This window comes from Polypterus senegalus, chromosome 6, assembly GCF_016835505.1.
Source record: "Polypterus senegalus isolate Bchr_013 chromosome 6, ASM1683550v1, whole genome shotgun sequence".
In the NCBI taxonomy this organism is placed as follows: Eukaryota; Metazoa; Chordata; class Cladistia; order Polypteriformes; family Polypteridae; genus Polypterus; species Polypterus senegalus.
In genome coordinates, this window is record NC_053159.1 from 123,705,802 (window position 1) to 123,728,511 (window position 22,710).

A 22,710-nucleotide genomic window follows, 5' to 3' on the forward strand; every position below is an offset into this window, starting at 1 on the left:
ATATATATATATATATATATATATATATGTGTATATATATATATATATATATATATATATATATATATATATATATATATATATATATATATATATATATATATATATATGTGTATATATATATATATATATATATATATGTGTGTGTATATATATATATATATATATATATATGTGTGTGTGTATATATTGTGAACGGTACCCGGGCACAGACAGGCGGACATGTTGTTTTGACACCACCACACGTTTATTTACAAATTATTTACAATTATTTGGTCACCAAGACCCCAGTTCACTGGTCACAAAGACCCCAGTTCATCGGTCACAAAGACCTAGTCACGTGCACAACACCCCAAACACCCAAAAGTCCTGGCCACAATGCCTTTCTTCGGGCCGCCTCCACTCTCCACAGCTTCGTCCTACCTCCACCCGACTCCAGCCCTGAATGACGGAGACGGCCCCTTTATGGAGGACCCGGATGAGCCCCAGGTGTTCCCGGCAATCTTCTGGCCACGCCCAGCGCGGCGGAAGTGTCGACTGTCCTCCCGCTGCTCCCGGCACCGCCCAGTCTTCCCCCAGCACTTCCTGGTGTGGCAGGAGTGCTGGGGAAACAAATCCCAAGGCATTGGGGCGCCTCCTGGCGGTGGCCACGGGCCCCTACAGGGAAGAGCTTCCAAGCCCTTGACCCGTGGCCCCCAAAGCAACCCGGAAGGCGAACCCCACGTGATCCAGGCCGGGCTCTGACCCTCTTCCGTCCCTCCTGGCGCCCCGCCGGGTCATAGCCCCTGGCATCCCTGACAGTGCCCCACAGCCAGCTAAGACCACTCGTGGGTAAGAGCGACCCGCCCGCGAGGGCAGCAGAGCCCCGAAACGGGTCCCACTCGAGGATAGCCGGGGTCCGGCCCCGCACTCCTAGCAGGGACAGGGGCGGAGACACAATCTGCACACCAACCCATGGTGCATCCCTGTGCCTCGCACAGGTTGTGCTCCCCTTTTACCGGCACCCCGGGGCCTCCTCGGTAGGCACCCCCTCCGGGACCTCCACGCCTTTGTTCTGAGCCACTCGCTCCCCGCTGGCTCCTCCAGCTGTGGCGCACCTGCGCACCGACAGAAAGATCCTTCTGCAGACGGCCCGACATCAGAGGGCTGTTCCGCCACGGCGGGCTCCTTCAACTCGCCGGGTCCGCCCCTACAAAGAGAACACAGGGGCAGAACCGCTGCCAGCACCCAGCTCGCGCACGCGACGGGCAGCGCTCTCCAACCGCACCCGGCACTTGCCTGATCGGCACCCTCTCCGCGCTTCCGTGTCCTCTCGATGATGGAATCGCCGGCACCGCCCGCCTCTCTCCGCCGCCTCAGGGATTCCCTCTGCTCTCCCAGAGGGCAGCCAGCCACACGCTGCACCCAGCAACGCTGCTCACCTTATCGGAGGAATCGCACCCAGCCTCTTAATCCTCCCTTTACTTCGGACGCTTGACGATATGCGGCTCCGTGATACTCAACACGAGCCCCTTTCCCGCCTGCGTCCAGAATATATCGGAGGAATCGCACCCAGCCTCTTATTCCTCCCTTCACTCTGGGACGCCATGACGGTTTGAGACTCCTTATGGAATAAAAGGCGCTCTGTCCCGCCTGCGCCCCTATAGTGCGGAGCAAGACCGCAGCCGACTCGGGCGGAGGGCGCTAGGACCCGGGCACTTAGCAGCCCGCGGTCCCTTCAGCGCCCTCTCGACTCCCCTCGCCGCAAGATGCAGTCCGCGGCGCCAAGACTTCCTGTCGGAGGGCTGCTTACTCGAACTGCTCATTGTCTTCACAGCCTTTTCAGCAGACCCTCCCATATGCTTTACGGAGTCGGCTGTACTCACCGCCTCCGCTGTACCTCTCCGCTGGAGATTCCAGCGCCGCCGCCCCGCTGCCGATAGAACGTTTCAGCGCCGCGAGCGCTTCCTCTCCAGTACCAGCACCTCAGCCCGGAGGGCACATAGCACCTGTAACACACGCTGCCCGGGCGGGCTGAAGGGACGCCCAGCTCCGCCAAAGCAGCCGGCAAAGACAGGAAGTTAACCGACGCTGAGCCTACCTGACTGTCGGCCTCCGACGCCGCCACTTCCTGTGGGCCTTCTCCTCCGCCCAATCGGGTCTCCCCTGCCCGTGATGGACATTCCTGGTCCCGCCTCTCTACAGTCATCGGCGGGCACGCAAGACACACCGCCCAATCGCGTGCCTGTCAGGGGAGGGACTTCGGTCCGCGCCATCTTGGCTCCCTTCTGCGGCGGGCGACGCGCTTGCCGGCAGCCTTGCTGTTGCCAGCGCCTCTCGAGCTGCAGCGCCTCCCTCCTTCGCAGCCCTCGCGCTGCCGCTGTGCTGCCGGAGCCCGCAAACCAGCATGCGCCCGCCACTGACGCTGATCCTGGAGGTCCCTGCCTGGAAAACAAAATACACGCCCGCCCCTAAGGGCCGGCTGCCGATAGGCAGGGAACTCACCTCCCAGGTCCCGCCAAACCGAGGAAACGCCCTCGGCGTGGCCTCTCTGGACGCCATGCCGCCCCGGCGCCCCAGCAACGGCGCTGCTGTTGGAGACCGCTGCACTCTTCCAATGCACGCCGCCCGCCCGCTTCAGGGAATAACGGCCTCCTGCGACTCCCTGGCGGTCCGTGGGTTCTTTACCCAGCTGGGCTGTGTGCACGCAGCCCCAAGCGTAATGCGGGTGGGGTCCCTGCTGCACCGGGCCGCCCACAACAAAATTTTTATGAACAGGTCTCCGCCTTTGAAACAGGCGGAGCATCCTGCCGACTACGCCAGATGTGAACGGTACCCGGGCACAGACAGGCGGACATGTTGTTTTGACACCACCACACGTTTATTTACAAATTATTTACAATTATTTGGTCACCAAGACCCCAGTTCACTGGTCACAAAGACCTAGTCACGTGCACAACACCCCAAACACCCAAAAGTCCTGGCCACAATGCCTTCTTCGGGCCGCCTCCACTCTCCACAGCTTCGTCCTACCTCCACCCGACTCCAGCCCTGAATGACGGGAGACGGCCCTTTTATGGAGGACCCGGATGAGCCCCAGGTGTTCCCGGCAATCTTCTGGCCACGCCCAGCGTGGCGGAAGTGTCGACTGTCCTCCCGGCTGCTCCCCGGCACCGCCCTAGTCTTCCCCAGCACTTCCTGGTGTGGCAGGAGTGCTGGGGAAACAAATCCCGAAGGCATTGGGGCGCCTCCTGGCGGTGGCCACGGGCCCCTACAGGGAAGAGCTTCCAAGCCCTTGACCCGTGGCTCCCAAAGCAACCCGGAAGGCGAACCCCACGTGGTCAGGCGGGCTCTGACCCTCTTCCGTCCCTCCTGGCGCCCCGCCGGGTCATAGCCCCTGGCATCCCTGACAATATATATATATATATATGTGTGTATATGTGTATATATATATATGTGTGTATATATATATATATATATATATATATGTGTGTATATATATATATATATATATATATATGTGTGTATATATATATATATATATATATATATATATATATATATATATATATATATATATATGTGTATATATATATATATATGTATGTGTATATATATATATATATATGTGTATATATATATATATATATATATATATATGTATATATATATATATATATATATATGTATGTGTGTGTGTGTGTGTGTGTGTATGTATATATATATATGTATGTATACACATATACATACACACTAGTGGAACTCGGACCTCTGGATCTCAAATTAAAGGGAATTGAAATAGATGAAGTCCACCAATATAATGATAAACCTGATTATTAACTATGAACTCTTGGGGTGTATAAATAAAGGCTCCATTGAATGTCAAAGAGAAGTAGCTGTTGATACTGTATATGTGTTGTAAATAGTTTCTTTTTTCACTTCCTGTGCAAGTTATATATGCAGGCATTTAGTCTTCAATATGAAGTTAAACTTGATTATGAATTCTAATCATGTAGGCGCCAGTGAGTAATCAATAGAAGACCCCATTGATAAGGGGTAAGATAAGGGGTTGTTTGTGCTGAGTATGTCTCGTAGTTCATTCTTGCACTTCATGTTGAAGTTATGTCTTTTACTAAGTGTGGTGATTTATACAAACCAAGCAGTAGTGTTCCATTTTGGCAACACATTGTTTAGTTTTCCCCCAGAAAAAATATCGCTCCCCAGTGAGCATGTAGTCGATCCAGCTTTCCCAAGTATTGTTCATATAACAAACATTGATGTGTGGTTGTAAAAGCAGCCTTTGTATGTGGGTAGAAATTCTGAGGCTTCACAGTAAGTGATAAAATGTGGCCATCATGAAACCCAGCAGCTCAGGCTGCAATGTGTAGGGTGCTGCCACATTTTTTGTGAGGTACCAACATGCCCGACTTAGTTTTGGTTTGGTAGTGCCTGACTTAGTGTGTGATGAATTCTATCAGCCGGCCTGACCTACACAAGTTGCCAGCAGCATCTATCGCCACATTTCTTGGAACTTTGGGTCAGGTGGTGCATATTCCTCTCCTGAAACGCAGCACTTCTGGTCATCCTGCTGAGATTACTGAAATGCCATGTTTTTGTGCAGGACATGCGGCATGATTGCCCAACTGATGTCTTTATGTCAGGTATGTTGTACATTGCATGCTTTTGCACTACGCCCCAGCTAAGTTGCACGATGTGTGCCACTGTGCTTCTCTGGCAGCGGTATGTGTGCCTGTGTATTTCCTGTCAGCCAATATGCTCTGTCATATCAGCACTTACTGTGCAAAGAAGTTGAAACCCAAAATTGGGCCCACTGTGACCCACACGTCCAATTCCTGAGCCGTGTGTGTGTCACGGCACAAGCTGTCAACTGAAGCTAAGATCAAACTTCAAGGGCCAGAAGTGTGAGGTTTTTTGCATGACAGACAAACAACCCTTAGCATTTAATACAGTATATTATATCATGGAAATACTGTATATAAAATCTGCAGTAAACCAGTTCTCTCTCTTTAAAGAGTTTTTCAAGTTATAGCACCGATCCTTTCTTCTAGTAGGACTGAGGTTTTGCTAAATTCTGTTTTGTGTAGGTGGAGCAGTGCCATCTCCCAGGTCTTGGTGTAGCTTTGACACTCGACCATACCAAAACAGATGCTGCAGATGATGCAGTGAGCAACCTGGTGTCTTTCATTAGTGGCTTGTTACTGGGCACAAATGCAAAAGTACGCACCTGGTTTGGCATGTTCATCCGAAATGGCCAGCAGGTAAGAGATTCTATACCTATGTTAAAGGTTATTGTTATATTTGATTTATTTATTTTTATTAAACACTTTGTTTTGGTAAATTCAAATGCTGACTTTGATTCCATCATACATCTTATGAAAATAAATGACACTGTAGAATGACTAAAGTTATGACTCAGACATTGAGCTTTAGTTTGGATTTTCCATTTCATTATCAATCAAAACTGCACTAAACATTTCTCTTATGTTTTATTTTTAATCTAAAATATATCGCTACTTTGTCTTTTGTGTATTCTAAAAATAATTACACCCACTTTTTATTCTGCAGAGAAAAAAGGAAAGCTCTTCAGTTCTGTGGCAAATGAGAAGGCAGCTGCTCTTAGAATTGGTAGCCATCCTGCCGCGATCTAGAAGTACTCATGTCCCAAATGACAATGATGTGGACACAGAGCAGCCGCCATCTGGATACTCTGGGCTCAGAGAGGAACGTGTCGTCAAGGCCAGTGCCCTCTTGCGTCTGTACTGTGCACTAATGGGGATAGCCGGGCTCAGGTGCGATGAAGATGCAAAGTCCCCTTGTGGCAGTAGAACAGGAGTGTGCACTCGGATTTCAGTAGTGTGACCAGACATCCTGTTTTTATTCATTCTGTCCTCTTTTTTTTAACGGGATGGTTATTTCAGTAATCACACACAGTACTCCAAGGGGGACTCCAATACCCCGTTTTTCTTTTTAATAGACATCTAAATTGTTTGTTGAAGCATACTTTGTAGTTTGGTGTCCCATTTTGGGACTATGTAAATCTGGTCAGCCTGGGTTTCAGGAAATCCATATTAATTATTTTCCCTAACAATTAACTACTTTATCACAAGTAAAGTGGAATGTGATTTACAGAAGCAGAGTTTCACATCTCTTATGTTTTCAGAATGTTCTATACATACTAAAAGGGTTTAAATTATATGTGTAACAATAGATTTCACATTACCTCTTTTAGATAATGCCATTTATTGTCATATTTACGTATCCATTTCCTGTTCTCTTTCTGATATGGACTCTAGCAGTTTTTTTTTTTTTTAACTCAGCATGATCTTATTTACATCTATTTTTGTGTCTTGTGTGTCCTTGGTCTATATAGTTTATATTAAACAATTTTCAGTGAAGTGTTACAAATTTTTAGTAAGCAAGTTTAGTTTTTGTCTGTATTGTATATAAAAACAGTGCAGTACTGCCAAGAGTTTGAGTGCATGCATTTAATTTTCTTATTGTCCAATGAAATGGTGAGACTAAGCTTTACCACTCTTCTTCACTTTAGGCCCACAGATGAGGAGGCTGAACAGCTACTGCAGCTCATGACTAGCCGGCCACCTGCTACTCCGGCTGGTGTGCGTTTTGTCTCTCTCTCCTTTTGCATGCTATTGGCCTTCTCGACACTTGTCAGGTAATGGGGTTAACTTAAGTAAATAAGCACAAAAAAAAGAAAAGTTTGTAAATGTGTGCGGCTTCCCAAAACTCTTTTCTTCCATATTGATTCTTGTGTTTTTTTTTTAATCTAAAGTGAATAATATCTAACATAGTTACATTTGGACTGCAGAGTCAACTTATTTATATAATCTCCTGACTTTCTTCTTGGGTTGTCTTTAGACTGATGACTATTGCTGAATTTTGATAGCTATTTAAGAAATTCCATATGACATTAATTCTTTGTTTTGTGACAGGTAGTTATAATCCATTAAATCTTTTATTAATTTTTATCCATTTGTGATTTGTTTTCCAAAAAACTCATACAGCAGCTATCAAATGAGTTTAGTGGGTCAACCAAACTCCTCTTACTCATTTCGCCATAGGACTGAGGAGATGCTTTTGACAGACTTTTTAGCACCTTGTGTAGTTAAGATTAATGAATCAATGTCCACCTTGGATAATATTTATCTCTTCATTAACTATACATTTGTTTTGTTTACATTGAAATATACTTTTTGGTTTTCCAGCACACCAGAACAAGAGCAGCTGACCGTTATGTGGCTAAGTTGGATGATAAAAGAGGAAGAGTACTTTGAGAGGTGCCTTTCAATGTTATTTATACACATTTATTGCACTAGAATATTAGACTTGCTGTTTTGTTTTTTTTAATAATTTCTGACCTGCAGTGATTAGATGTGCTGCCCTATGCAGTAGCTGGTATGAAATATAAGAGAGGCCGAGTATTAAAAATGACACTTCCGGTTTTGTTACTTTTCAGGTAACAGGGCTACATCTATGATAACTTGTTGTCAATTCTGCATGCTGTGCCTCATTGCCTATTGTGCAATTTGTGTATACTTGTTTATACAGTTGTTGGTTGACCTTACAATACTTGGGCGAAACATCTGGACACTTTTATAGAATTGACAGCAGGTCTTTTTTGTAACATAAAATAATTAACTAATTTTATAGAGGAGGCTGTATTTCCCCCTGCTCTTTAGATGCAAAATGCCTTAGAGAAAAAGAATGGTGCTATAATTGAACTAGATGTGGAAGACTCCCTTAGATTTACTCCACTAGATGTTTATATCCACATCCTGTTTGAAAATTAAACCTATTTTCCAAATTTTTTTAAATTAAACTTTGAATAATTAAGAAGGAATGCAAGGCTATGGAGCCTATGTTGATAGCAGCATGAGTCATGTAGTCACCAATGATGTACAGGACTCCAGTCTTCCATTTGGAACATTTGCATTTGGCCTCCCAATGAGACAATTTACAGGCATTAGCTAATCTAACAAAGAAACTAGGATACCACCGAAAACATTCCAACTGTGAATCCAAACCAAGAATTGTGATGCAGCCATGGTTCAGCACTCCTCAACCATGCCACCATTCACTGCCACTGAGTAAAGCTAAACAAAACCATGCATGTAGCAGGAGCATCCTGAGGTATCTGTGCAGTGCAATGTAGCGAATATTTTGCAGTTTTTACTATTATTTTGTTAGGATTATAGTTCACAAATTAAAAAGAAGTTTTTTCTAAAACAGCTAGCATCAGGTGCTTGGGAGATGATCATACTGGGTTAAGACATAAGGATTTTGTCTTGAGGTTATAAAGGTATTTTTTTCCCTTTATCCAATGGCCTTCATGGTGCTGGGATTGTTCAAGCTAGTAATTGGGTTTTAGAACCCGTAGCAAGCCTGCAAAATGTAATCTGTCCACTATGAAATGTGCTCTACGTGTTCAAGTTAGACTGGTATTTGATATTTTTTGTTGCTCAAAATAATGTTTGTTTTGGAGGACACTCCTAATTTCTCTTTACTGACTATAGATGACAGGACAGGTTCACTTTTGTTTTCATATTACATTGGGTCTTAATAAAGTAAGAGCTCTTCAGTGTCTTTGGCAAAGTATACCACCACGTACATTTTCCTGTCTCTCTTTAATTTTCATATCCAAGTTGCTGATACAATACTTTTATTAAAATCAGCAAACAAAATAATGTGAAATATTAAAAGAATGCAGCACATTGATGTAGTGGTAAGCACTGCTGCCTCACAGATCCAGTGTCTTTGATTTTAATCTCCCATTTGGTCAGTAAATGTGTGTGCAGTTTGCATGTTCTCCCCAAGTGTACAAAATCTTTCCTCCAGGCAGTCCTGGTTTCCTGTCAAATATTTGTTGAACTGGTGACTCCAGATTGAGTGTGAGTATGGGTGTATATGTGAACGGGTCCTGAGAAAGTTATTCTTGTGTCATGTTCTTTGTACTAAACAGATTTTATTTTGGATATTACAGTGCTGCAGGGGTGACTGCATCTTTTGGAGAAATGCTTTTACTGGTTGCCATGTACTTCCATAGCAACCAGCTTAGTGCTATTATAGAGTTGGTCTGCTCAACGTTGGGAATGAAGGTATTTATCAAAATAGTGTTCTACTATTTCAAAATGTTACAGACAGCTTTTTAGGAATTAAATGTATAGGATCTTTTTAACTTAGTAGTTTATATGAATATTTTTATGTTTTTTTTTTTAGTTTATACAGTACATGTTATGCACATGTTATTGTGATAGAGTTTAATAAAAAGGGACATTTTCACTCATATTTTAATAACTCATGAACTTGAGATGATGTTTGAAGTAACATGAATGTGCAGTTGTGTGTTGTATGTAGGATTAGGGGCAGATTAAGAAGTAAAATTTGAAGGAACGGTGGCGGAAAAGCAAGTCTTCAATGCTAGGTACTATGGAATTAATAAAATGTTACTTAACAAGTACATCTTAATTCCATTTAGATTGCTATCAAACCAGGGTCACTGAGCAAAATGAAGACTATCTTCACGCAAGAAATCTTTACAGAGCAGGTATGTCTACTTATTTGTCAAATCTACAATTTAATTAGCGCAATTTTCAAGCGGATTTGCCCCATCACTACTTCTCTGTCTGCTTCTGCTTTAAGGTGGTAACAGCTCATGCTGTCAGGGTACCAGTTACCAGTAATCTCAGTGCCAACATTACTGGATTTTTGCCAATACACTGCATTTACCAACTTCTGCGGAGTCGGGCTTTCACCAAGCACAAGGTTTCTATCAAGGTAAGAGAGTAATATTTCTGTGCTAAAGTGAGAAGGTGGCATTCAAACTATTTATAAGAGTAAGTGAAGTAGGGGAGTCTGAGAATTATCAGCTTAATTATGAAATGTGCTGTGTATTACGTGATGATGTGCATTTTTCCTTATATTGTAAATGTATTGTGCAGGTGCCTTTTTTACTAGAAAATGCATCTTGCATTGTCTACTCTGCATTCAATAGGGATGTGATATTGTTCATGAACAAACAGCAAATTATAAATTAATTTTAATTTCTGTGATCCACATGTTCAGGGTTATATTCTTCTTTATAATTGTTTTTCCTGATGTTATTCTTCACTTGATATATATATAGGACTGGATTTACAAGCAGCTGTGTGAGACGGCTACCCCACTGCATGCCCAGCTGCTACCACTCATTGATGTCTACATCAACTCCATCCTCACTCCTGCATCCAAAGCAAGTCCTGAGGCTACCAATCAGCCCATCACTGAGCAGGAGATCCTTAATGTTTTTCAGGGACTCACAGGGGTTTGTCATCCACACTCTTATTTTCACCATTTTCTTTGTATTGAGCTATTTATTTTAATACAGCAGTACTTGGTAGTTGTAACTTGTGTTGAAGTGGTTAGCATATGCACAATCTGTTTTCTTCAGTAGCAATTTTCAAATTAAACAAGGTCTTGATTTTCTGTTAGGGAGATGGTAATCGCAGTCGCACACGTTTCAGCATCACATCCCAGCTTCTGGTCCTGTACTACATTCTGTCCTATGAGGAAGCGTTACTGATAAATACAAAATCCCTCGGTATGTTGCTGACTAGTGAAATGTCTATACCTCATTTTTTGTTGACAAAATGTTTCAAGTTAAATACAAAGAGCTAAATAAGGTTCAGGCTTTGAGAACTGGTCTTGTTTTTCAGCACTGATGCAGAAGAAGCCAAAGTCTTACTCTGCAGCTCTTATGGATCAAATCCCTATTAAGTATTTGATTCGCCAGGCTCGAGGACTGCAACAGGAGTTGGGAGGTGAGTGACAATGGTTATAAAAGCCCTGTAAAAAATGCTTGTCATTTAAATACTGTACTGCATTCCATTGCTGAATGTGGCGAGAAAAAGAGGGAAGGTATATTTATTGTATTTATTTATTTTGAGTGTTTCCTCCTCCCCTAATTTAATCATGCTTCGCTCTCGTTACTGTCTCATCTTAATTATTGTGTACAAATCAATTGATTTTGCAGCTTTTTTCCTTCCCATTTCAACACGTTTATATCTTATTTAATATGTAAATGGAGGTATACGAATATAATGCACCTATGATTTTTATGATTGTGCAATTCCTCGGAGTACAGTGCTGCTGCTGTCCGATTGCTTGATTTAACATAAGTAAGCATGGATTGGACACGTCTGATGTATTTCTGTAGTAAAATGAGGACGATATAGAATTACAGTCTGAATTTATTTTTAATTTTAAAAGTATTTGGAGGTTGTCTTGTTATCATCTAAGAATGATAAGGCTAATAATATGTTTATATGGTACAAACTCATAAAAGCAGGCCACATGTAGTATATCACTTAATCAAATGTTAGTCACAGTGGAAAAAAAACAACAAATAGTTGAAGGTTTTCGAGCAGATTTAACACTTTTACAAGCATCAGTCTATGTGGGGCATGTTTTCCAGCAATCCCTTGATTAAATGTCAATTCATGTGAGTCATTTTGTCAAGTCAGATTGTTATTACACGCATTTTAACCTGTGCAACTTTTTTTTTTTTTTTTTACATTTGGACATCATCTAAGTAGACTGCTAGTTATAAAAAAAATATGTGGAAATGTCTTAGCTGCACTTTGAATCTTAATAAAATTAGATTTTATTGGGATTTGTGTGAAAACATGGACTTAGCATTACTTTATCCTTTCATATGTATTCTATGATACCTGTTCTTGTAGGTCTTCACTCTGCCTTACTCCGTCTTCTGGCCACAAACTACCCTCACCTCTGTATGGTGGAGGACTGGATTAGTGAGGAGGAGGTCACTGGAACAGTTCCTCTTTTGAGAAGGATTCTTCTTCCCAATAATGCCAAACAGTATTCTCAGAAGCAGCTTCATGAAGGTAGTAATTTTCTTCTGACATTTTTAGTAACCTTTTATTTTGGCTGCTGTTTTAATAAAATACACAGAAGGCAACTTATTTGACTAATATCTTTAAATCTGTAGAATGGGTGGTGGTTACGAAGTTTTGTGTTTATTGCAAAAGTATTACATAATCCATTTTCCTACTCTTCAGTTGTGTTGGAGGCCACTAGATTAGTAGAATGATCATTCAGACAGCAACCAAACATGGTTGATTAATAAACATTATAATACATCTGACTAATAAGTAAAGAATTATAGATGATGAATGTGTTGTGTCCTCTAGGGGGTGCTACTGAGCCCTTAACTCCAGACACCATTGCACAGATACGTCCCAGGTTCAATGTCAATGCTTTTATTTAACAAAGTACCTTTCCAAAGATTCCTCCTCCAATTTCTCAGCTCAAACAAATCCTTATCTTTGCTTTTCTTCTGCTCTTTACTCCTCTACTGTTGGCCGACCCTGACTCCCTGGGCCAAGTGGAGGGGGCTCTCTTTTAATTCACAATCTGGGAGTACTATCGGTGCTCAATCTGTTGCCTCCAGGAAACACTTCTGGGTTAGGCCGTACCACCCTGGTCACTCAGCACTCTCCTTGGTGGCTGCCACAGAATCTGACTAGACAGGCGTATGGGACCACAACTCCCATTCTGGTCTGTGGGCATCCATACCAGTGCCCACCAGATGGGATGCTGCCACCCCAAAGTATGGAGAAATGATCTGCCCATAGCAGGAAGGTTCCCACTGCCCCCTATTTCTGGTCCCCAGGAAAGGAACTACCAACCAGCCTGTTCAGGTCCCTAACCAACACGTTGTACCTGCTTACCAGAGCATCCCTCCGACTTCTTGGCACAGAGAAAGAAGATTGTGGCTTTCTTCCTGACTATCCCTTATTTTGGCTTCCAGGCCAGGTAAGGGAGCATGAACCAAACTGACCGGGACTCTAGCTGGTTTGTCACAGTATTTGTGTGTTTTCTCACTTTCTTAAACAGAGCAAAACCATATTAAATTTAGTTTTTTTTACAGAATTGAGCACCCAAGGAAACATTGTTTTTCAGTTCATTTTTGTCCAGTGCTGTTTGCAAAGTACAGGCTCATAGTGCTTGTACAAGTTTAGAGCTATAATGCAGTAACAGAAACCGTTTGGCCATGCTTCATTTCCATACATCAGCACAAAGGAGGCTAAAGACACTCTGCTCTGAATGCAAGATTACTCTGTTTTAGCACAATAGAAACATTTTGATGAGAACAGGCCATTCATTTTGACAAAGATTTCCAGCCATATCTACCTAATTCATCCAGAACATCATCATCTCAGGTTTTGAAAGTCCCTAAAGTCCTGCTGTCTACCATACTACTTGGTGTGCTTATCCCAAGTGTCTATCGTTCTCTGTGTAATGAAAAACCTCCTAATGTTTGTGAGAAATTTACCCTTAACAAGTTTCCAACTGTGTCCCCGTGTTCTTGATGAACTCACTTTAAAATAACAGTCTCGATCCACTGTACTAATACCCTTCATAATGTGAAACACTTCAATCACGTCACCTCTTAGTCCTCTTTTGCTTAAACTGAAAAGGCACAGCTGTTTAAATCTATCCTCATAACTCATCTCCCTGTAGCCCTGGAAATTGGCCTCGTTGCTGTAGTTGCTCTGCTCTGGACTTTTTCTAGCACTCCTTTATCCTTTTGTAGGCTAGAGTCCAAAACAGCAAGCAGTACTCCACGTGCAGCTCACTAGTGCATTATAAAGTTAATCATCATAGTCTCCTTTGACGTTTTGTTGTACTGTAATGTAAATTTGAACTTGCTGATCCAGCTTAAACTCTGTAACTGAGTTTTTTATGTGTTAGCCAGCGATGTGAATGAACCTTTAGCCTTGATTTATTTATTTTTCTGAGCCTGCATTTAAATGCAGTGGCCAGCATTCTTCACCTTGCAGCAGATATGTGTGAGTGTGTGATTTCACACTGGCAGCTCAAAGATGTAGAGCAGCAGTAAGTCTAGCAGCTGTGTTTATGGCAGCAAAAGACCTTATAAACCTGCATGTATAGCGTTCTTATTTGATACACAGAACTGTAAACCTGCAAACACTCAGTATTTACAAAATTCTAACTGGTTACTCTTTTCATCTTAAATAACAGAGATAATGTACACTAATACATTGACTGGCTTCCTCTCATGGAGACTTTGTTCTTTCCAGCATTCCAGATGGTCCCAAGCAGTACTACTTGCCTGATGCAGATGTTGGAGCACCTCTCCCTATTGTCAGCCAGTGACTTAATTTTGTACGCAGAGGTGCTTACCTCAAATATGAATCAGCTGCTTAATCCTGGCATTCCACGAAGGGTTCTTCAAACTGTCAGCAATCTCTGGATGGTTCTTAACACTGTGATGCCCCGAAGGTAACATGCTTTGGTCTTTGGGAAAAATACTTCATTTTGGTAGCCTTTATGTTAGAGTTTAGCTCTGATGGTAGGCCTAGCAGCTTCTGCATAAACTGTTAGAATTGGCTGGTTCCTGCCACTTACTTTGTTTGCATGTGTGTTGCAGAGTTTCACATATTCAACAAGAACTAATGATTTAAAGTAGAGCTGCACCAGCAGGGTTTGGTCTCCTCCTAGAGTCACATTTGCACATGAGGGCAGCTCCTGATAATAATTCATTTTAATATTGTGTTTTTATTCTTGGATATTTTTTAAATGAGTACTACTCATTTTAAATGACTGCTGGTAACTTGGTGTACACAATCACACACCATTGCAAAGGCTAATAAACCCAAAGTGAAATGGTATTTCACAAATGAATATTGAGTGAGTGTGTGTGTTGTTTTTGTTAAAATTATTAGGAATACTAGCCGTCCCCTGCAACTCTGTCCGTGTAGTAGTGAATCAGGACAAACTTTAATCATTAAACAAACCAGTATCACTAGCTAAGCAGAGGCAAGGTACACTACAAAACCTGACTGGCTTCCCACTCCCCGCACAGCCTCTGCCTCAGATTAGAGCGAATATATCGCTCCTGCAAGCGAACTATGAGTCTTGGCACAATGAGAGAAGTCGCAAAATCAACCAGAATGTTGAAGCAAATTATAGAAAAAAAACCCGATCTAAATCCGTCAAGTAGTTCTCTCATGAAAAGCAGACAGACATACAGACAGACAGATGTTGGATTTTATATATATATACCATGCATCTGGAAAGTATTCACAGCGTATCACTTTTTCCACATTTTGTTATGTTACAGCCTTATTCCAAAATGGATTAAATTCATTTTTTTCCTCAGAATATATATACAGTATTTATTACATTGAGTATGCATGAATGAGATGGGGAAGATTCAAATGGATGGAAAGGTTTATTTTGCTGTTTCACACACTGTCTCTCTAATAGCATTGGTACAGAATTCCATGGGGTTGATTTCTTTTGCCTGGTGCACCCTGTGCTATGGGACACACAAACAGAACTAAACACGTCTTCAGGAAGTACATTTGCATATTGAAGATTAATATACAAAAGATTAAAGAGAGCACGAATTCTAGGACATCAGGCATTCCCTTATTGACACTGAAGGTACTTCTGACTTCAGAAATTATAGGGGGTCCACGTTAATCCAAGCTAATGAAGACAAAGTCTGTCTGACTCTTCGATTATTTCTCAATGTCTGCAGTGAAAAACTTTTACTGGCTGGAGAGCCAACATGATTACCTTCATGACTTTTTGGTCACAACACCTTAATCTGAATCTGCTTCAATAATCTAGTACTAAAATAAGTCATAAATATCAAATCCATGGGGGCTTTTACTGTCATATTTTTCTCTTCATTGCATAATTTATTTGTAAATTGACTATTACTTTATAGATGATAGCATGCTGTTTTCAGTGAGATCACAGTCCCACTGTCATAATAATCTGAGATCACACAGAAGTCATGAAGTATACATCAACTGGCAGTGGACAACTTTGTTAAATATTTAAATCTGATGTGTTTTTTGTTTTCTTTTTTTAATTGAAACTAGCTGTCCTTCAGAGATCTTTGCATTTATTTTCTGAGAATATCCTAAACCTTTTTAAGAAATAATATCTTAATAAAATCACAATGAAATGCTCTAAAAATATATATATTTTTAGTTTTTATTTGATGAAAATAACATTCCTTCTGATCAAGTCTAAGTTAACAACACAGAATTCAACCCCCATTCTAGAGAAAGAGGGGAGAGCCAACAGAAGGAGCAAATCTTTAAAACCGACAAAGGGAGAGTGTCCTTTTCTCAGATATAATTGCTTATTTGTAAAAATTTTATTAAATAGATATTGCCATACTTAAAAAATAAATAAATAAATTGAAATTTGAACAGATTCTCAAAGCCAGAATTAGATTTTTTTAGTATAGAACATGTTTTACCCCCGATTTTATAAAAAGTGGTTTGGGGGGTTTTCCAGTTAAGCAGGATAAGCCTACTGTACGTGCTAGTAATGTGATACAGGCAACTGCAGTCAATTTTCCTTCTCCACTTTTAAGCCCATGTGGGAGTACACCAAACACGGCCATTAATAGATTAAGAAGGAATGTCATGCTAAGACTGTCTGATAGGCATGCAAAGATTTTGGTCCAAAATGATGTTAATTTGGTGCAGGCCCAAAACGTGGCCCAGTGAAGCTGGAGCTCAATTGCAAAGTTCATAGGCTGAATCGTTCCATTTTACATTAGATAAATGTGATCGATGAAAGATTTTAAGTCGAATGAATGCTTTACACATACGGAGCTAGTGTGTATTCTATGCATGGCTGCCTTCCATCCCCACCAGTCCCTGGGATCTTTGAAAGGGAGAAACTTTAAAATGTTTTATATATTCTTAAGATGCTGTCCCAGTTTTCAAGATTAGTATTTCTTCTGAAATAGAAATGGGTGTAAATCAAAGTTAAATATCTTACCGAGATTCTGATTCCCTATTGATATATATATATATAATTTTTCTTTTTAGTAATTTAGATGCAGTTTTAATATATTTTTAGGATAGGTGAAGAACACTAAAAAAATGTAATCCAGAGGGAGAACTTTTTCCATTTTACTGTTAGGCGTATATAGAATACAGTGGGATGCAAAAGTTTGGGCAACCTTGTTAATAGTCAATATTTTCCTGTATAAATCATTGGTTGTTACGATAAAAAATGTCACTTAAATATATCATATAGGAGACACACACAGTGATATTTGAGAAGTGAAATGAAGTTTATTGGATTTACAGAAAGTGTGCAATAATTGTTCAAACAAAATCAGGCAGGTGCATTAATTTGGGCACCGTTGTCATTTTATTGATTCCAAAACTTTTAGAACTAATTATTGGAACTCAAATTGGCTTGGTAAGCTCAGTGACCCCTGACCTACATACACAGGTGAATCCTATAATGAGAAAGAGTATTTAAGGGGGTCAATTGTAAGTTTCCCTCCTCCTTTAATTTTCTCTGAAGAGTAGCAACATGGGGGTCACAAAACAACTCTCAAATGACCTGAAGACAAAGATTGTTCACCATCATGGTTTAGGAGAAGGATACAGAAAGCTGTCCCTGAGATGTAAGCTGTCTGTTTCCACAGTTAGGAACATATTGAGGAAATGGAAGACCACAGGCTCAGTTCAAGTTAAGGCTCGAAGTGGCAGACCAAGAAAGATTTTGGATAGACAGAAGCGACGAATGGTGAGAACAGTCAGAGTCAACCCACAGACCAGCACCAAAGACCTACAACATCATCTTGCAGCAGATGGAGTCACTGTGCATCGTTCAACCATTGGCACTTTACACAAGGAGATGCTGTATGCGAGTGATGCAGAGGAAGCCTTTTCTCCCACAGCACAAACAGAGCCGCTTGAGGTATGCTCAAGCACATTTGGACAAGCCAGCTTCATTTTGGAATAAGGTGCTGTGGACTGATGAAACTAAAATTGAGTTATTTGGGCATAACAAGGGCGTTATGCATGGAGGAAAAAGAACACAGCATTCCAAGAAAAACACCTGCTACCTACAGTAAAATATGGTGGTGGTTCCATCATGCTGTGGGCCTGTGTGGCCAGTGCAGGGACTGGGAATCTTGTCAAAGTTGAGGGACGCATGGATTCCACTCAGTATCAGCAGATTCTGGAGACCAATGTCCAGGAATCAGTGACAAAGCTGAAGCTGCGCCGGAGCTGGATCTTTCAACAAGACAACGACCGAAACACTGCTCAAAATCCACTAAGGCATTCATGCAGAGGAACAAGTACAACGTTCTGGAATGGCCATCTCAGTCCCCAGACCTGAATATAATTGAAAATCTGTGGTGTGAGTTAAAGAGAGCTGTCCATGCTCGGAAGCCATCAAACCTGAATGAACTAGAGATGTTTTGTAAAGAGGAATGGTCCAAAATACCTTCAACCACAATCCAGACTCTCATTGGAACCTACAGGAAGCGTTTAGAGGCTGTAATTTCTGCAAAAGGCAGATCTAATAAATATTGATTTCATTTCTTTTTTGTGGTGCCCAAATTTATGCACCTGCCTGATTTTGTTTGAACAATAATTGCACACTTTCTGTAAATCCAATAAACTTCATTTCACTTCTCAAATATCACTGTGTGTGTCTCCTATATGATATATTTAACTGACATTTTTTATCGTAACAACCAATGACTTATACAGGAAAATAATGACTATTAACAAGGTTGCCCAAACTTTTGCATCCCACTGTAGCATGGCTTGTGCTGAGGAGAGGTCAGGCGGCTCCTCCTCCTCTTGTTCTTCTGTCTACTTCCACATCCATGAACTACTCCATATTTAGAGAAAAATATAGTGGTTTAGAACTTAGGAAAGGAGAAGATATCATTCTGAATCAAACGTATCACACTTTTAGAAGCCAGTCCTTCTGATCCCTCTCCACTTAAGTATACAGACAGTACTGAGTTTATGGATATTTTCATATTGCTAACATATTTGTTCCGCTCCCTCTGTTTGACAGCCATTTTTGTCATTGAGTAGATGTTAGAGTCCGCTCCTTGTAATGTGTGAAGATAAAGACCGTATTTAAAGAACACGAACAACCGTGCGGCATTTGTAAGATGTAATGTTAAGCTCATAGTAGCAGCTGTACAGCTTATTGTTGCTCATTTGACTTGCGTTTCTGTGCTTCTAGGCTGTGGGTGATGACTGTCAACGCACTGCTGCCCTCAATAAAGTTGCACCGGCAGCAGAAGTACACACAAAATGACCTGATGATTGACCCTTTAATTGTCCTGCGCTGTGATCGGAGAGTCTACAGGTAAGCAAGTCTCCGGCCTTTCTGAAATCAGGTGTGTGTTTAGACACTCGTGGGTTCCTTATGGTCCGTTGGCAGCTTCTCCTTTGCACAGTGTGCAGGTATCTGCAAACCTAACGTGAGTAGATACTTGATCAATTTAGATTTTTATATGGTGTTAAATGACTTGCCTGTTTGTTATATAGATGCCCTCCTCTAATGGATGTTACTTTGCACATGCTGAATGGCTACCTCCTTGCCTCTAAAGCCTACCTCAGTGCTCATCTCAAGGAAACTTCTGATCATGACAGCAAGCAGTCACAAACCATCACCAGTCTTGGACTGTCAGGTCCAGCAGAGGCCTCAGAGGTCACCCGAGAAGAGCTGAAGAATGCGTTGCTGGCTGCTCAGGTAGGGCCAAAAACAACAAAAAGATGGTAGTAAATGAATAGGAGCAAATTCCCAACAAGGACGGGTGAATATTCTTGATTGGATACCATGGACACAGATTCCATACAAACCCATACATGAATTTTTTTTCCCATGGTTCCTGGGGTCACAGCCCTTTTGCAGGGACATCATTGATAGCAGTTTGTGAGCAGCAGACTGATGTTTTAAAATGTGCCTGAGCTGCTGTTAAATTCATATCATAGTAAAGTGACATTTTTCTGAAATGTAGAAGTGAAAAGGATGTTGATATTGAAGTTTAAAATTCTCTGCAACTGAAATTGATTTGTTATTGCTTGGAATCGCCCGTGCCAGCTGTCTTATGACAATATGAGCTTGGGCTGGTGGTGAGTTTGATTATTGATAATTAATGGTGTCCACCTCCACCTCGAGTTTTAAAAAACCTTGCGTTTCTGCTCTCTTTCTTGCTGCTAGTGTCATGGACACGTGCCCCTTCAACCCTGACACCTGTTTTTTCATAAATTTGACAGTTATTGACTTATTGAGGGGGCAAAAATAAAACCAAATGAAGTGCTTCTCTAGGCAATTTGTTCAAATGTCAAATTCTCAAAGGAAAAACCTCATGCTGAACACCCACTGAAGTGAAGTGAAACGCACTGTGAAGGGACCCTTCAGCAACATATGCCAAAAGGGAGAAGACATTGATTTGGTTTTGACTGTTTTCTGCAGGACAGTGCAGCTGTTCAGATCCTTCTAGAGGTTTGTATGCCCAATGAAGAGGAGAAAAGCAAAGGCTATGGCTATGAGCCTCTGCCAAAGGGCATTCACAGTTGTGAGTTGAAGAAGGATGAGCCCCCCAAGAGCTTGTCTTCATGCACAGAAGGGGCAGGAGACAGCCTTCTTAATAACCTGCGGGAGGTGCAGTGTCTCATCTGCTGTCTTCTTCATCAGATGTTTATCGCAGACCCCAACATTGCTAAACTTGTCCACTTCCAGGTATGTCACAATTGCTCACTGGATTAAATGACATTCTCCTCAAAGATGGTGTGATTGCAGTGGTGGCTCATTTTGTTTGGTGCTTCCCGAGTTGTCCACAGGATTAAATTTGTTTTTTTTTTATAGGGTTATCCTCGTGAGCTGCTTCAGCTAACTGTGGCTGGCATACCCTCGATGCACATCTGTCTGGACTTCATCCCAGAACTCTTAGCTCAGCCTCAGCTCGAGAAGCAGGTGGGTGGGTGACACGATTTGTGTCTCTGACTTCGCACCACATGGCGGGTGTTTCAGATGCCTGGCCACGGGCTCAGGTGGTTTGAGGCTTCAGGCCTGTCCGGCTCTTTATGTTCCTTTTAGTTCTGTTACATCCTTTGCTACTTTAAGTTTTCATATTAAAGCTTTCTCCAATGTTGCTGTTGGCGTGCAGCTTTTATGTGTGCTCCGGTTAAATTATTTGTTTGCTCAAATTCAAAATGACTTTTTCTGCTTTGGATACAATTTGAGAATGCACACTTTTTAAGTTTTCATGTTTTCTTTTTATTACAAGATTTTTGCCATCCAACTTTTGTCCTACTTGAGTACCCAGTATGCCCTTCCCAAATCCCTGAGCGTTGCACGCCTTGCCATCAGTGTGATGGGGACTCTGCTCACAGGTACGTCTAATGCTGACCAACACCTGCTGTTCAGGCCGAAAACGTGAAAAAAAGCCTGGCATGTCCTGTTCAGTTTTCAGTATTGTGAATTTTAAACAGTAATTCATCTATGCAGAGAGAAACAGATACACCTCTTGGTACTTTGATCCCCTCCCTCAAGTGTTTCTTAAAAACTAACTGATCTTAAAATAACAAAAATAATTATTATAAAGACGACGACAAGCAGCTTAAAGTGAGAATTTAGCGGAGGGCAGCGGCTGCTCAAACCCAGGTGCCACGTACGCTTTCTGTGGCCTCACTTCCTTTTGTTTCTTTTATCTTCCAAGTTCTGACGCGAGCAAAGCGGTTCATCTTCTTCATGCCCACTCTGCCATGCCTGGTATCGTTCTGCCAGGCTTTTCCACCCCTCTATGATGACGTCACTTCATTGCTCGTACAAATCGGCCAGGTTTGTGCATCAGATGTGGCCACTAAAGCTAGCGACATGGATCCTCTGGTGGCACGTAAGTGTTGAGAACATCACATTTAATGTCGGCCATTTACTGCTTCACATCGGATGCTCCTAAAGCAAAGGGGAATAAAAGTATAAATCTAGAGCAATGGACCGTTCACATGTTCTTGCAAGCCGGAGCAGTTTTCTCCAGTCCATCTGCTGATTTTGCTGTTTGTGTTCGTCTTTATTTTAACATTTTAACACACTTGAGCATTTCATACTCCTGACTCTCTTTTTTTTTTCTCCCCCGTGTATTTCAGGATTGCAGCAACTGAAGGAAAAGCAGCACTGTGACAAACCCAAAGTGCTTGGAAAACACGAGCCCTGTAAAGAGCGGACAAATAGTGACCCGGACATGCAGCTCTGCTACCGAATCGAGGACACCTTCATGGAGATCATTCACAGCACCGCGGTCGGAGTGTAGGTGCAGGGTGACGGAGTCCAGCAAACCTACCATTTGATTTTTTTGGTAATAAGGCAGCAGCAGCAGCTGTATTAAAATGGAGCCAACACTGCCCCTCATTGTTCGGCTGCCTCCAGGACTGGCATTGCATTGTATGTTTCTTACAGTAGAAGCAGGACTCCCATGATGGCAAGTAACATTCCCATCTAAGAAAACATCCGAGAGAGAGTTGAATGCTGTGCCTTCTGTACAGAACGGGCCTTGGGAAGCCCAGGCTGGTGGTCGACGTTTGTTAGCACGTCCCACTTGTGTACCGGGGGAAGACGCACAGTACTTTTAATGTCATCTTTTATATATACATATATATATATATTTTTTGATGTAAAGATATTTGCCATTTTTGTAATAAAAAAAGTGAGCTTAGAGTCTCAGGTAGTTGTGTTTTCAGTGACGAGTGACCGCCAGCACTCATTACTCCTCAGATTTAGCTGACTTGTTCTCCTTTCCCCAGCACACTGACTGGTTGATCATGCCAAGGGTCAATCATTAATGGCCGCCATGCTCAACGTTACATT

The 22,710-nt window shown here is 42.0% G+C and overlaps 1 protein-coding gene across 1 annotated transcript in view; it reads left to right on the top strand.

Moving 5' to 3' along the window:
- Positions 1 to 22,188, top strand: part of ints2 (integrator complex subunit 2) — a 41,084-nt gene extending 18,896 nt beyond the window's left edge. The window contains exons 7-25 of the mRNA XM_039757032.1: positions 5,085 to 5,258; positions 5,566 to 5,789; positions 6,548 to 6,673; positions 7,224 to 7,295; positions 8,999 to 9,113; positions 9,494 to 9,562; positions 9,658 to 9,792; positions 10,142 to 10,318; positions 10,486 to 10,594; positions 10,710 to 10,814; positions 11,736 to 11,900; positions 14,121 to 14,322; positions 19,081 to 19,206; positions 19,389 to 19,593; positions 20,320 to 20,586; positions 20,713 to 20,820; positions 21,134 to 21,239; positions 21,566 to 21,742; positions 21,993 to 22,188. Coding sequence (XP_039612966.1) covers positions 5,085 to 5,258; positions 5,566 to 5,789; positions 6,548 to 6,673; positions 7,224 to 7,295; positions 8,999 to 9,113; positions 9,494 to 9,562; positions 9,658 to 9,792; positions 10,142 to 10,318; positions 10,486 to 10,594; positions 10,710 to 10,814; positions 11,736 to 11,900; positions 14,121 to 14,322; positions 19,081 to 19,206; positions 19,389 to 19,593; positions 20,320 to 20,586; positions 20,713 to 20,820; positions 21,134 to 21,239; positions 21,566 to 21,742; positions 21,993 to 22,156 — 2,826 coding nt within the window. The 3' untranslated portion in view covers positions 22,157 to 22,188. The remainder of the gene's footprint in view (positions 1 to 5,084; positions 5,259 to 5,565; positions 5,790 to 6,547; positions 6,674 to 7,223; positions 7,296 to 8,998; positions 9,114 to 9,493; positions 9,563 to 9,657; positions 9,793 to 10,141; positions 10,319 to 10,485; positions 10,595 to 10,709; positions 10,815 to 11,735; positions 11,901 to 14,120; positions 14,323 to 19,080; positions 19,207 to 19,388; positions 19,594 to 20,319; positions 20,587 to 20,712; positions 20,821 to 21,133; positions 21,240 to 21,565; positions 21,743 to 21,992) is intronic.
- The last annotated feature ends 522 nt before the right edge of the window (positions 22,189 to 22,710 follow it).